At 41.6% G+C, this 12,536-nt stretch overlaps 1 protein-coding gene across 1 annotated transcript in view; it reads left to right on the top strand.

Annotated features, from left to right (window-relative positions):
* The first annotated feature begins 1,147 nt into the window (after positions 1 to 1,147).
* MEP1B (meprin A subunit beta) overlaps positions 1,148 to 12,536 on the top strand; it is a 330,890-nt gene continuing 319,501 nt past the window's right edge. Inside the window, exon 1 of the mRNA XM_085605695.1 lies at positions 1,148 to 1,368. Within this exon, the coding sequence (XP_085461821.1) occupies positions 1,312 to 1,368 (57 nt within the window). The 5' untranslated portion in view covers positions 1,148 to 1,311. The remainder of the gene's footprint in view (positions 1,369 to 12,536) is intronic.

Below are 12,536 nucleotides of genomic sequence, written 5' to 3'. Positions count from 1 at the left end.
GATCCTGATTCTGGGAATTGGAATTAAAAAGCCGTGCTCACAAATTTCATTTTTGTGCAGCTAAATGCAAATTCTGAGCTCGAAAAAAGTGTCCGACTCAAAACATTAATTTTTATTTCTTAGATTGGTAAACAGGTATGGGTTGCCAAATTATATATTTTAAATATCAAGAAAACTTAATAAAAAGGGACAAAAATACAGTGGTTAAACGCATGATAAAAAAAATATTTTGAAACAGCTTTGTATTGGAACTATTCACCAAAAAGATGTAAAAGCATAGAAAGAGATTTAGGTATCCGCCAAAAAGTACACCTGAGTAGGAGCATTTTTCCTGATGAATTTCCGGGGAATGTCATTCCACCTCTCCCATGGCTGCTAGTCCCCAAATCTGAATTTTAAACAGTGCACAATTCTCCTTTGGAGTCCCCTGACAAAACATACCATTTAAAAAATGTTCCCTGTGGAGACAGCCCTTCTCCTACATTCTCACCAAGTATGTGGGTGATCTGTTCCTATTTACGCCCTGGACCGCGAGTTAGTCCGACCCTTGACTGGAGTAACTTAAAAGTATTTCTAGCGTGGCAAAGTGTCGTAATGGTGTATGAAAATGCCCACAAATGTAAGTCTGTGAGAGCTCACAAACTTCCTAGGCAAACCATGCCTTGGAACGCCTCCTCCCTCCCCACGCCTTTGATGGGATTTATACCTGCTGATGTCCCCACATTCATTGTGGAGCAACCCTCAAGTGTCCATCCATTTATGCCGGCCAAGAATCATTTTGTGAAATCCTAACAGGCATAAACTGAGGTATTTTTGACCATAGCCTTAAGCGTATTCAAAAGAACTTCTGAGAATAGGACCCTCTATTTAAAGAATAGAACTGCAAAAATATCAGATCAGTTACAGAATTAAGGCTAAATTTGGTCTGGACTCAAAGCGAATTTCTTTGGCCTAAGTTACTTACTTCTTTGCACACTGCTGACCTCTATCAGTGAGGTAGCTGGCACAAGAGATTGAACCTGGCCTTGTGAATTATCCCAGAGCAGGATGATAACAGGTAGAGCAAAGATTACTGATGTGAAAATTAATCACCTGCATCAAGATTGTTCTATGGAGAGAGTAGATGCCTCAGGTTTTGGAACTTGTCATTCTGAGATAAGGATCTGCAGGCGATGCAGAGAGGGACAAAGTACCTCATGTCCAATAAGACATTAACTTATACAACAATATTCTGAGGGCAAAGTCTCCAGTGCTCTGTTCCCTTGACTTCTTCAGAGCTCCTTTCAGTCTCTACCAGCAGTGGGACGCCACATGGAGAAGATGCAATTTCCTCTGCTTTTATTTCTTCTTCAGGCAGCCTGGGCACTGGTAAGAACTAAAAACAAATCTTTGTGTTTTTCTTTGCAGAGATAAACAGGTGAATGCAAGTTACTTGTAAAAGGGGCATACCTTCTGAAGTGTCTGAGAGAAGTAAATTATGAAACTCGTCCTGTCTTTGCTTGGTGAACAAGCACTGGTGGATGGGAAATGGGCTCTCTTCAGTCGCTGTGTTTGGGTTCCAGTGTGGGAGATTTGCTCCCATCAGTGGGGCTGCCGTGTAGAATAGGATGAGAGGCCACTGGTACTTCCATATATCCCATAGATATTGATAGGGCTTGGCTGAAAGCAGGCTCCTGAAGAAGAGAGACCTCCATGGGGGCAAGAGCCTGCGTTATGCCCCTGGGCCCCCCTGCAGTTCAGATTAACCTATGTGAGCTAAAAACACTTGCCAAACACAGGTTTCCAAACCAGAACAATAGAGCTAAGATCCTTAAAATTGCATGTGTGTAATGTTTACACGATTCTCAAATATTAGGGGTCTGTGAAGTTCCAATTTTCATTCTTGTAACCGTCATGAACACTTTCCAACTTCGCAAAGTTGCCTTGTTTTACGCTATCTCCACATTCGCATTAAAATCATGACTTCTGCGTAAGTTGTTCTTCAAAAGGTAAACCTGCAGAGAAAAATACTGAATACCCCTTCTATTGTGCTTTGTTTTAATTTTAAATACATCTAAGTGATCTCACAACGTGCTGAAAAGTATCCCCTAAGAAACATGAAAACCTTGCATGGGGTGAAGGCGGACTTAGAGGAAAAGCTTTGAAAACTTCACAAATTGATGATGTTGTTGACTTTTCAGAATCTTGTGGGTACAAAAAAGGATGCCCTTTCTATCAACACTGAACCACTACCAGTATGACAGGAACGCTGCATTTGTAAATGTATTGTCAGTGGTGGAATTGGGGACTTTTCTTTGAGGGAAGCCCAGCAAAAGTCGGTGAGCAACCACAAAGCCATTAGTTTGTGACTACTCACATATGACTGGCAGGTAATTTACCACCTGGCAACACACAGAATTTTGCTTGTGTCAGAGGTAGGAGTGCATACATTTCCAGGGTGACGATGGGGAAGACCATGAAAAACAAGCATTAGCAAAGCCGATTGAAAGCGCTTGGGTATGAAGAAATGGACTGACTGGGTCATATAACAGAGACAATCTTTTGATGTAATTGTTGATTAGTAATTATTAGCAAAAGTTCAAATTCTTTGTTCTGGTATGTGTATGGTACTTTGTTATTTAGTAAACTGTTTTAACTTGTAAATATAATAAAACGTTTAGGGGCAGATGTACTGAGCATTTTAGCATTGGCAAACTCCCCGCTTCGGTGCTTTAGACTGTTAAAATGTTTTTTTATGTACTGAAGGCATTTTAGCAGTACATCCATTTTAAAGACTCTTAAAATGCCTTTATGATTGGATACTGCTTTGCAATTTTGTAAGGGACATGCTTTAGGTATCCTTTCCAGATTGTGGATTGGTATGTGATGCATCAAAGTTTTGTGACTGATATCTGGTCGCAAAACATTGAAATCTTGCTGCCTCCTGAGTTAGGGTGGTATTCCTAATAAGGAAGGAGTCCCCATTGGAATCCCTTCCCCTTTGCGAATTCTAAAGAAACTGTTTGGGGATAAGTAGTGATCCAAGGGAATCTTGCCAATTCTTAAACCTTAAAGTTTTAAACCATCTGTTTCCTTTAAGAACAACAGACTGCATTTAAAAGAACCTTTTATTTCTTGAAAGGCAATCACATATAAGGTGGTCTGCTCACCCTAGCAGGCTACCATCCTGGTCATGGCCTCCAATTAGAGAGAGTCATGATTAGCAACCTACCTCATAAATAATAATGAGTTAATTTGGATTGCAACACACTCTGAATCAATTTTTAGCAAGCTGACCCACTCATGCATTAGGTGGCTCGCATAAAAAGTTCTGCTCGCAAATGGCGACCAGTATTTGCCTCTGGAAGGTATGCACATCTGGCCCCTAGATCTTTTTTGTTTTAGTACAATTGTAGTTGTGTTGTGCATGTTTGCTATTAACACTTGTAGGAATATTTTAAAGTTAGAAGTTGTTTTTTTTAATGGTAGAGATATTGCTAACTTTTAGTTAAGGTCTATTACTTGTGTAATTTCTGCATTGAAAAACATTATATTCATATGTTAATGAAAAAAGTTATAGCAGAGCATCTTGTGAATCTTAATGTGTTGCATTAATAAACTGACAGTTTAATATGATGCCATGAGAAAAAACGAAATGGAAATCCTAACAATAAACATTGCTCATGACAACCAGTAAAAGGAAGATATGGCAAAGTCATACCACACGAATATAGAAATATGAAGAAAAAACTGCAAGCTAAGAGTGTGCATCCATGTGCTGTTATTCAAAGAAGCCAGAGCAAAGAAAAGGGGTAACAAAGGAGAAATCCAAGTAAAAGGATGTAAGGACACAGGAGGCAGCCACGTCACAGGTGTGGACATGTCATGTAAATAAAGATACAGAGGCCACACACTACAACATTTGCATTTTTCATTTAGCGCAATCTTGCCTCTTGTCATGTCTTCACTGGCAAGATTAAAAACAAAAGATGATGCACAAAGAGAAATTAATTTGCTCCAGCGGCTGAGGGTCTACATGTTTCAGCCAAATACTTAGCCATATTGTCCTTATGGCTTTCTACAAACCACGATTCCCACACAAAACCATTTGGGCCAGTCATTTGCATATACGATTCACCATTTGTGTAGATAATCAGGTGGTGAAACTCACTCAATTATCCATGCCACACATACAAACCAATCTGAGTAATTTTCTCAGCCTTCATTTCGGTGGGTCAAAAAAAGACAACATTATTACCACTCACAGCTCCAATGTTGCATGTTGCATGCCTTGAAACACACGGTGGACACTGCTCGTGACTATGCATATAGTGTAGAGGTGGTAAACATTAATGCCACTCATTAAAAACGCCTTTCCACTAAGCCTGGTGGGCCTTTTCTGGATTATCGTTGTTGCAACAGTGCATTTTATCAGGTAGTTACAACATAAACTTAAGGGGAGATTTAGAAGCCCTTTGCGCCACTTTTGCGCCACTTTTCCCATGTTTAAAGTGATGCAAGAGTGGCGCAAGGGGCTTGTAAATCTGCCCCTTAGTTCGTAAGTATGTTTCTTATGCCCAACAGGGTATTAGAGTCAGGCAGACCTTGTAGTTACACACTAGAAATACAAAAATTAAGGGCCATATTATCAAGAACGGCGATACCATTATCGCCGCTTTACCGGCAGGAAACTGACGCTAAAGCGGCGATAAGGGGCTTGATAATATGCCCTTGTGAATTCCAATAGAAGCCCAGGTTCTAGTGTGAACATGGGCTTTTATGGGAATTCACAAGGGCATATTATCAAGCACATTATCGCCGCTTTAGCGGCAGTTTCCTGCCGCTAAAGCGGCGGTAATGGTATCGCCGTTCTTGATAATATGGCCCTAAATGTTGTACCCTTTAGAAGCAATGCTGTCATCTATATCTTAGTTTAAATTGTTAAAGTCCGAATGTAAAGCGAGCGACCCTGGCCACCCCAATACTTATTTCTTCAATGGTCTGTGCCCACCAGTCACCTAATCAGGATCTCTAACCCCTGCATGTGGCCTCTGGACTGTCATGAATGCTATTCCAGCGGGTGTGCATTCACTTCTGTTCTCTCACCCCTTCATGTTGCCTGTGGTGTCTCCTAAACTCTATTCCAGGGGTTGCGTGTTCACTTCTGGGCAGGGTCGGATTGGGTTCACAATTCGCGGGGGCACCCCCAAAAAAGTGGCCCAAATTCCCGGATCACGCCCGTTCATGAAACAGCATTTTGTGAGTCTCATTGAGCTAATTATTAGAGAAATGTTTTATAAATTATGTATTTTAAAGCTCATAGCACCAGACATATTGGTGAAAACTAGAAGCACTACATTTTAACCAGCTGAGCTAGGTGAAAAGACCACAGCTCCTGATAAGGCTATCTTTGCATTACTGGTATTTTAATGTCCTGGCCGGTACCAAAATGAAGAGAATCACCATAATCTGTATTTTGCCCTCTGATTAACATGTACTTTAAACAGTAAATGTAAGGTGAAAGCTGTTTAAAATGTGGTCTAAAGCTGCTTTAATGATCTGTGACTGATAGTTAAAGCTAAACAAAGGCAGAAAAGCCATGTTAAGAAGGAAAATTGGCATTTTCATTGCTGCATAAAGAATCCTCTTTCGCTATTATGTTCCTGCCTTTGCAGATTATTAAAACATGAGCAAACACAAGTTCTTGTGTTTTTTACTGTAGTTTTATATAGCTTGAACTCGGCCCCAGGGCAGCGATTATATGAGCACCAAACACATTACAGAAGATCAAATTAATTTTTATTTTAGGCCCTGGGCAATTAAGTCATTTGCCCAGAATCACAGGATGTTGGGCTGGGGCTAGGACTCAAACCTATTTCCATAGTTACAAATTCGGCATCTCTGACCCTAACATTGCATCCACTCCATTTTCCTTGCAGGGAAAGGGGCTTCACAGCGAGGCCCATGCAAACATACACCGCCCCTCCACCAAGGCCTGAAAGACACTGGAGCCGAGGTGCCAACAAAAGACCACCAGCGAGGCTGCTTCACTTGCTCTCGCCCTCCCCAGCCAACTACAGCCTCAGGGCGATGGCCTGGAAGGGGAAATGATTGAAGAAAAAAAGCACAGAGCTCCTGCTGCTCTAGGGGAGCTGAGGTGATGATGGGCCAACGACCACATCACCTGTTCCCAGCCAGGCTGCTGCACTCAACACCCCACCTCACTTTAACAGCACAGCAGAGGAGTGGGACACTGCTTCTGGGCATCTGTGCTGGCCTGACGGCGAAGGGGGCGAGTGGGGGTGCCAAGATGAAGTCTGCAGGGGCCATAGCAATACTGGCCAAGTGAGGCTGCTGCAAACTACCCCCTCAGAGCCTGTCTGCCCATGATGCTGTCCCCACATTACAGCAGCCTGGCCGGGAACTCAGTAAGGCTCTGTGGGACGGTTGACAGAGCTCCTAACAAAAATCACCCCACAGGTGACCCTTAGGCACCGGCCCAATGCCTGACTGCCCGCCTTCCCAATCCGATGCTGCCTCCGATGAATCTGCGAGATGACATTAAACGTCCGTCCCTCGCGGTAGAAGATGGTAGGATGCATTTTAGTCACCGCTCGTCATCATTAAGAATAGGCAGGGGCCTAAAGATCTGTTTTACAGCTAGTGCATTCCCCCACTGTGTGTGCACTGTAAATATGGACACTGCAAAGTCAGAGATGTGATTAAACCTGAGGTATACAAACAGGACCTAATTGTGTGGAAGGTTACTAGCCATACTATGCTAAGTGCTAATTTACTGTGTGGACAGCTGTGGATAGTGTTTTTTTTTTTTGCAAGACATAGGGGATATGATACTGTGCCCACCAATCAGACTTTCACACAAGTGAGCATACTTCATGTACCCTTCCTAGGGTTTCCTGATTGTATTTGGCTTAGTATACTGGTACTCCAGATGGAATGTATCCTTAGATAAGATCTACCCAATAAAGCTCACTTACGAAAGAGTGCCATAGGTTGTCCTGGCACTCGTGTTTGAGACGTGTCCATGGGATTTCATCATGCATCCATTCAATGTGGGTTGCACCTGCGCCAAATTACAGTTAATGTGTTTCCTGAAGGCCCAAATCCAATGTTTTTGTATGGATGGTTAGAGGGCAGACACTGCAGTTCTTGCACGGACAGTGGCTCTGTCATTTTGGGAAGGCTCTATAGGTCATTTGTTAAGGTCATGCTGGCTATTGCTCCTCTCTCCCTGGTGTGTACTAAGGTGTCCTAGAGGCTCCTCCCCATTTTATGTGAATTTTAGTTTTTGTTGTATAGATAGGTTTACTGTGTTCAAAAGAAGTTAGTTCCTATTAATGATTTTTAAAATCTGTTTGGATACAATATTCTATGTGGTGACCCGAATGAGCCTCCTGTACCTTTTTCCCTGGGTATGGTCCCCAGGAAGGGCTTCCTATTTTGTTTTTTTCTTAGTTTTTCTGTATGATTTTCTCAGAGTAATCCTGTTCCCTAAGCTTGACAGAAAGTGTTAGAGCCTGTCTTGTGTAGCCCATATTCTTTCTTCCATTTCTCCTCAACCCTAAGACCTGCCTGTAATAGGGTCTTGTGTGGAAGGTGTCGAAATTTAACAGATTGTTCTTAGCTGCTGGCCTGGTACATATGGCCACTCTTGAACACCCCTGTTCTGGGAAGATTCTCGCATCAAGGAAGGTGAGTTCTTTTTTGCTGAGGGTGAACCTCAGATGTGCATTACAGGTATTCAACTAAGGAAAAAGTGGGATGTTGTTTCTTGATCACCCTCCCATATTAAATGCACATCATCTGCTTGCCTCATCCATACAGTCTCTGAATGGGTTGTTATCACACATGAAAAAGTTAGTCCCAAAATTATGCACATACAGGCCGGTGATACTTGGGATGAATGTACTCCCCATGGAAGTTCCATGTGTTTATAAATTAAGAGACCCCTTAAATAAAAAAAAACACATTGTCTGCCAGTGCCAATCTTGTGCTGTTGTGTATTCCAGCTCCGTTGGTGTAGAAGTGGGGGAGGGTGGGTTCCAAGCTGATGATTCTTTAGTTTTTCCTATCCCCTAAAATGCATATTACTTTACTCTTTACTCGATTGTAGTTTGCAGTATTATGTCTCCTCCTGTGTTAGCAGGTTAGAAAACAACCTCCTTGTCGGCTCTAAATTCCTCCAGTGCTAAATCTTTAGAGAGAGCCTGCTCAAAGGCTATCATTTCTATTAAGATGACTGATGCAGTTGGGGAAAAGGTAGATTTTTTATCTTCTGTTCCCACTGTCTTGGTAAGGAAAGTTTTACTTTTTATTTTTTTTAAAAGAAATCTGCCAATTCACGGTGGAGTCTAAATTTATCAAAGGTGGGCGATGGGACGAATCTCAGCCCATAATTGAGGACCTGTAAAGAAGAATGATCCGCAGGAAACACAAATGAAAGAGAGGCGCTCTGCTTTGAGATAGATTTATTGTATGTTGTCAGCTTCAGGGCCAGTCCAAGAATGCCCAACGGCCCCACAATCATAACTCCCAAAGCTTCCATACATTTGAAAGATGCCACAAGGCAAGGAACGAAAAGTCACACGGCACAGAGCGAGACAGTCACGAGCTGTGACGGAGGATCACACTCGTGACAGCCACGCTCCAAGCACCCAACACACCTTCCCCCTTTAAAAATAAAGAAAGAAACAATGTAATAAGTATGGAAAACTTAGCAGAAAAGAAACAACAAGGAAAACACATTACTTCATAATGAAATCTTTGAATCTGGCAGGAAGGCGATGATCAAGCGTGACTCTGGTGGAAACAGTTTTGTGGTTAGTGAGGGCAAGTTTGCGGTTCCTCAGATCATCACTGGACCCGACATCAAGAAACACATTACTATTGGAATCTTCATGTGTAATTATTGCACCCTTAAACAAAGATATCCTGTTGAGATTCCAAACACTCCCATCTTCAACTCTGACAGCATTCCTGAAAGTTTCTGCAACCCTTTTAGGAGCCGACCAAATGGGAGAGCCTTTATAAACTCCCTCTTTTTTTTATGCGTATTAAATCACCAATAGCCACTCTGTGTTTACTCACGCTGCCTAATTTTCTCTCCATGACTTCTTTCATTCTCTTTTTGTAAACTTCAACTCTGTTACGAATCAATTCATAATCTACACAAGAAAAATTTTGATTTTCACCCATGTTTTTTTTTTAACCACCAAGGAGCTAATTTGGTGCTTGGTTTATGTCCTCTTAAGAGTTCAAAAGGACTAAATAAGGTAACAGAATTGGGTGAAGTCCTGTAAGCTAATAGCATAGATTGTAGAGCATTGCACCAATTTAACTCCCCCTTAACTGATAACTGAATAGCCTCCTTCACAACACGACTAAAGCGCTCCACTTGACCATTGCCTCAGGATGGAAAACAGCTATCTTCCTATGGGTAATACCACACTTCTCAAAAAACAAATCCATTTCCTTACTCACAAACTGAGGTTCATTATCTGTGACAATTTCTTGGGGAATACCTTCTCTACAAAAAACGTTGTCAAGAAATTCTATAACACTTCGTGAAGTGACCTCCTTGACCATCTTGACCTCTGGCCATTTCGAGTAGTAGTCTATCAAAACAATGCCGAAACTCTCATGTTTGGGTAGAACATGAAAAGGACCACTGATGTCTAACCCTAATTTTAACCATGGACCAGAAGGAAAATCCACAGGATGGGGTTCAGCTAGCATCACAACCGCTGATTTGTCACTATTTGAACATTTGTCACATGTGTGCACAAAGTGTTCAACAGACAAATCGATGCCAGGCCACCAAAAAGTTTCTCTGACACGTCTCCTGGTGAAGGATATACCCAAATGCTCTTCATGAGCAATTTCCACAATCTTGTTTCTTGCAGCAAAAGGAGGTATGACTTTGTCACCACTCATAATGAGACCATTCTCAATAGCCAATTCATCCTGAATCTTAGAATAACTCATCATGTCTCCTGATACTCTTCTTTGATCTGGCTTTCCTTGGATAATGTAACTTTTGATTTTTTTAAATTCTGCATCCTTTTCCATTTCTAAAGCCCAAATATCTTCACTCAAATTAGATTGTTCACCATACTGTAAATTTATGTCACAAGTGGTAAAAGCAACTTCACACTCATCCTCATAGGTATCTATTTCACTTGCAATAGGTAATCTGGACATGCAGTCGGCGTGCATGTTGGCTTTCCCCTGCACATACTCTATCTTGTACTGGAATGACTGCAACCTTGAAGCTAACCTAGCTAAACGTGCTGACATAGAACGTCCTCCTCCTGGAGCCATAAGGAAAATGAGGGGTTTTTGAACGGCTTGATAGTAAATTTTGTTCCCCATAAAAAAGTTCTAAAGTGTTCAGCCCCCCACACACACGCTTGGAGTTCTCTTTCTATAACAGAGTAGTGTTTTTCCGAATCTTTTAACACTCTGGATGCATATGCAACAATCCATTCCTTACCATTATCTCTCTCTAATAAAACACCCCCCAGTCCTGTGTTGCTGGCATCGACCATGACGATACAACTTTTCCCAGATACAAATGGTTTAAGACATGGAGCGTTAACAATAAAATTCTTCAAATTCTCAAAAGCATGACACATATCATTAGACCAACAAAACTTAGCATTCTTTTTAAGAAGACATCTAAAAGGGTCAATTTTTGAAGAATAATTAGGTATGAAATTTGCATAAAATTCAGTTAAGCCAAGGGAGGCTACTAGTTGTTCTTTTGGAACAGGAACAGGAGCATTAACAATGCTTTCAACATGTTTACGTTTGGGTTTGATTCCCTTTCCACTGATGGTATTTCCAAGATATTCCACCTCCGCCGCTTTGATTTTGCATTTATCCAGATGGAGAGTGAGACCCTTCTCGGACAAAGCAGCTATGACCTTTCTCAGGTTATGATCATGTTCATCATTGTCTTTGCCATATACTAAAATGTTGTCTTGAAAAGCAATGGCGCCTGTCAAACCTTCCAACGTGTCTTTCATTAATCTCTGGAAGACAGAAGCTGCACTGGCAAGGCCAAAAGGCCTTCGTCAGAACCTAAAAAGACCTTCTGGGGTGATAAAGGCTGTAAATTCTTTGATTCTTCAGCTAATACAACCTGGTGGTATGCGCTGGCCAGGTCAATGCACAAAAATACTTGAGCACCTGCCAAGGTTGATACCAGTTCGTGTAAGTTAGGTAGGGGATGGGCATCCACCCAAATAGCATTGTTTAGGCTGCGCAAGTCCACACACAGTCTCAGTTCGCCAGAAGATTTAACTGAAATAGCAATGGGAGAAACCCATGGAGATGATTCACTGGGTTCAATGAATTTAGCTATGTCAATTGCTGAATTGAGGGAAGTCAGAAGTAGTCCATAACCTTTCTTGGACTTTTTTGTTATTCGTCCTCATTAGGATCTGGTCTCTAAGAACTTGTTCATACGATATGTGCTCAAAATCTCAAGAAACAGCTAGAGACCTAAGTGCGGAAACAAAATCTTCAATTGACTCATCTGCATGTTGTTTGCGTGAATAAAATATAAATCTCTCCATAACTATATTTTTCTTCTTTCCAAAACGTATGTTAAGTTGTGAAGATGCATATCGGTAAACGTTAATATTGCCAGGATTGGGTAAAGCAGGTAATGTGGCAAATTCTTTTAATCCGATGCCCTCTAAGCAATGTTTTAAAAGAGAAAGTTTCCTCTCCGGTTCACAATCATCACCCTCTAACACTTCCACGTAAGCTAAGAACACTGGTTCTCAAATTTCCCATGCCATGGGAGGTTCACCTGGAGAAGTGAGAAAGAAAAGAGGGGGTAATATGCCTGACATAGCTGACACTACTAACAACAACAAAACGAATTAAAAGAAACAAAAAACAAAAAAATGGGCTTATATAGAGTGACAGTAACTATAAAACATGTATAAGTGCAATAAATCCAATAAAGAATAAATTGTGGCACGCGGTGTGCGTATCACCGTAGAAGTACCTGAAGTTAATGTGCCTCAAATGGTGTGTGTATCACCGAAAGATACACTAGTCAAATCCTTCGCTAAAACTTAGATTCAATGGTGTGCTTGTCACCGATGTGCAAGCGCTACAAATATTAAGTGACAAACAGTACCTTAAATTCAATGGTGTGCTTGTCACCGATGTGCAAGCGCCGATGTAACAAACAGTTTTCCCGATCTGGTTTATGAGATGGAAGCAAAAGCAAGATGGCTGCCTTGATGTTGCACGCAACAGCGTGTTGAAGCGTGATGATGTTGCCTGCACAGACGTGTAGGATGCTTATGACGCTGCGCAGGGATGCAAAGACAAAAGGCGTGATGGCTCCATGGAGAATCAAATTCCAGGTTCCAGAATGGATCACGATCAGTGCCAGGTACGTGTATTCAAATATACACAACTGCTCCTTAACACTCCTCGATGCTGATAGATCCAAAGAAAAAAATAACCAACCCTGGAACCAATTTTTCTAACGATCAAACGAAACACGTCCGTAA

This window comes from Triturus cristatus, chromosome 5_1 (assembly GCF_964204655.1).
Source record: "Triturus cristatus chromosome 5_1, aTriCri1.1, whole genome shotgun sequence".
Lineage (NCBI taxonomy): Eukaryota > Metazoa > Chordata > Amphibia > Caudata > Salamandridae > Triturus > Triturus cristatus.
The sequence above is the reverse complement of the archived record's forward strand: the minus strand, read 5'-3'. Positions and strand labels throughout refer to the sequence as shown.